General features: G+C 39.9%; 1 protein-coding gene across 1 annotated transcript; it reads right to left on the bottom strand.

Moving 5' to 3' along the window:
• Positions 1–819: 819 nt before the first annotated feature.
• LOC148779850 (uncharacterized) lies at positions 820–1,158 on the bottom strand. Its single transcript, XM_088850625.1, has one exon. It carries the CDS (start codon positions 1,156–1,158, stop codon positions 820–822), a length of 339 nt encoding a protein of 112 aa, XP_088706751.1.
• Between the last annotated feature and the right edge of the window lie 502 nt (positions 1,159–1,660).

Genomic DNA, 1,660 nt, shown 5'->3' with positions numbered 1-1,660 from the left:
GGTAGACTGTAATAGTAATGAACGATCACCAATCATGTGATCAATAGCACCACTATTAACAATCCAATCATGAGAAGAGACAATAAAGGAAAAATGGTGCTTACAAGAAAGATTGGCTGTAGAATTGGAGCTACCTGGGGTAATAAGAGAGAGAAGTTCGTGGTATTGTTCAGGTATGGAAGGCATGGACTGAGTGAAGGAGGCATCACCGTCAAAAGTGGGAGTGTTGGCTAGTAAGCCCGCGTTGAAAGGTGCTTGAGCAGTTGCAGTTAGCGAGAAAGTCTAACGTTGTGGCTGAAAAGGAGGACGTTGCTGCTGCCTGTTATTACCTCTACGTTTTGAAAAACCATGGAGTAACCAACAGTATTGGACAAAGTGATTATCGCACCCACAGTGAGTGTAGCCTCCTCCTTGTTGTTGTTGTTATGTTGAAGAAGGTTGAGGGGCAGGACTACTCTTGCGAGTAGCAACCATGCCAGAGCTCTCAACCAATGTTTTTGGTGGAACATGCAGAGTGCGTTGCCTTTCTTCATATAACAGTAGAGGTAGAATAGGATTCATGAGAAGGATCTGACTACGAACCGAGCTGTATGAGTTGTTGAGACCGATGAGACATTGCATTAAACACTTTTGGTGCTCAAAAGAAGTTGTAGATTTGGAGGCACCACAGGAACACGGTAGAATAGTAGAGATAGAAGAAAGCTCATCACAATAGGATTTATACTTACTAAACTGTGTGAGAATTGAAGAATTGTCTTGTTGTAGAGTGGCAATGCAATGAGTCAAATAAAAAATTATCGGTGCTTAGTTTTGAGAGAATCATTCTTGTAATTCAACCCAAACATCATGTGCTAAAACACCATTGCTGATGCTATCAGAAATGTCTCCAGACACATCATTTAGTAACCAAGACGTGACCATATGATTGGCCCTATCCCATTGGTTAAACATAGAGTAATCTACAACAGGTTGAGGGAGAGAACCATCTATGAAACCTAATTTGTTTTTGGCATTCAAAGCCATATGCATAACACGTGACCAGTTGTAATAGTTATCGCCAGTAAGAACTTTGGAGACAAGAACAGTCCCAAGACTATCCGAACGGTGAATGTAATATGGGGAATGAATAATCATCTGCAGATATTCCAGAAAGAACATTGGAAATCCCTATCTCATGAGATGGGGGTGGTGGGGATTCCTGAAAAGAACCCAATGGGAGAGTAGGTTCTGTCATGGCAGTTGAAGAGGAAGGAGAGCAGAGAAAAGACGCGAATTTAGAAGTGAATTTTTTTTTTAGAGAGAGAGAAAGATCCCAAACAACTCAAGATGATATTAGGCACAGAAAAGAGAAAAAAAATATAGTCCCACAAAAGTCTGAGACAGAAGCCCCACAAAAATATTGTAAAAAACCAATGATTTTCTTTTGAGAAAAGATACAAAAAAAAATGGTGTACTCAGATTTCCCGAACTTGTAGACCAATAAAGGCCGATAACAAGAAATTGATAGTTAAGAGGATGCAAGAATATGTGAAGGATTGCCAATAAATACAGGAAGAGAAAGATAGATTTCATTTTGTTTGTTTTCTTTCACAGGGTCAACAACTGGGCTTATGCAATGCAGAGTGTAAAGCTGGATGGTCAAATTCTTGACCTCGATATT

This window comes from Amborella trichopoda, chromosome 11, assembly GCF_054954075.1.
Source record: "Amborella trichopoda isolate Santa Cruz 75 chromosome 11, AtrichopodaSantaCruz75HAP2 v2.0, whole genome shotgun sequence".
In the NCBI taxonomy this organism is placed as follows: Eukaryota; Viridiplantae; Streptophyta; class Magnoliopsida; order Amborellales; family Amborellaceae; genus Amborella; species Amborella trichopoda.
The sequence above is the reverse complement of the archived record's forward strand: the minus strand, read 5'-3'. Positions and strand labels throughout refer to the sequence as shown.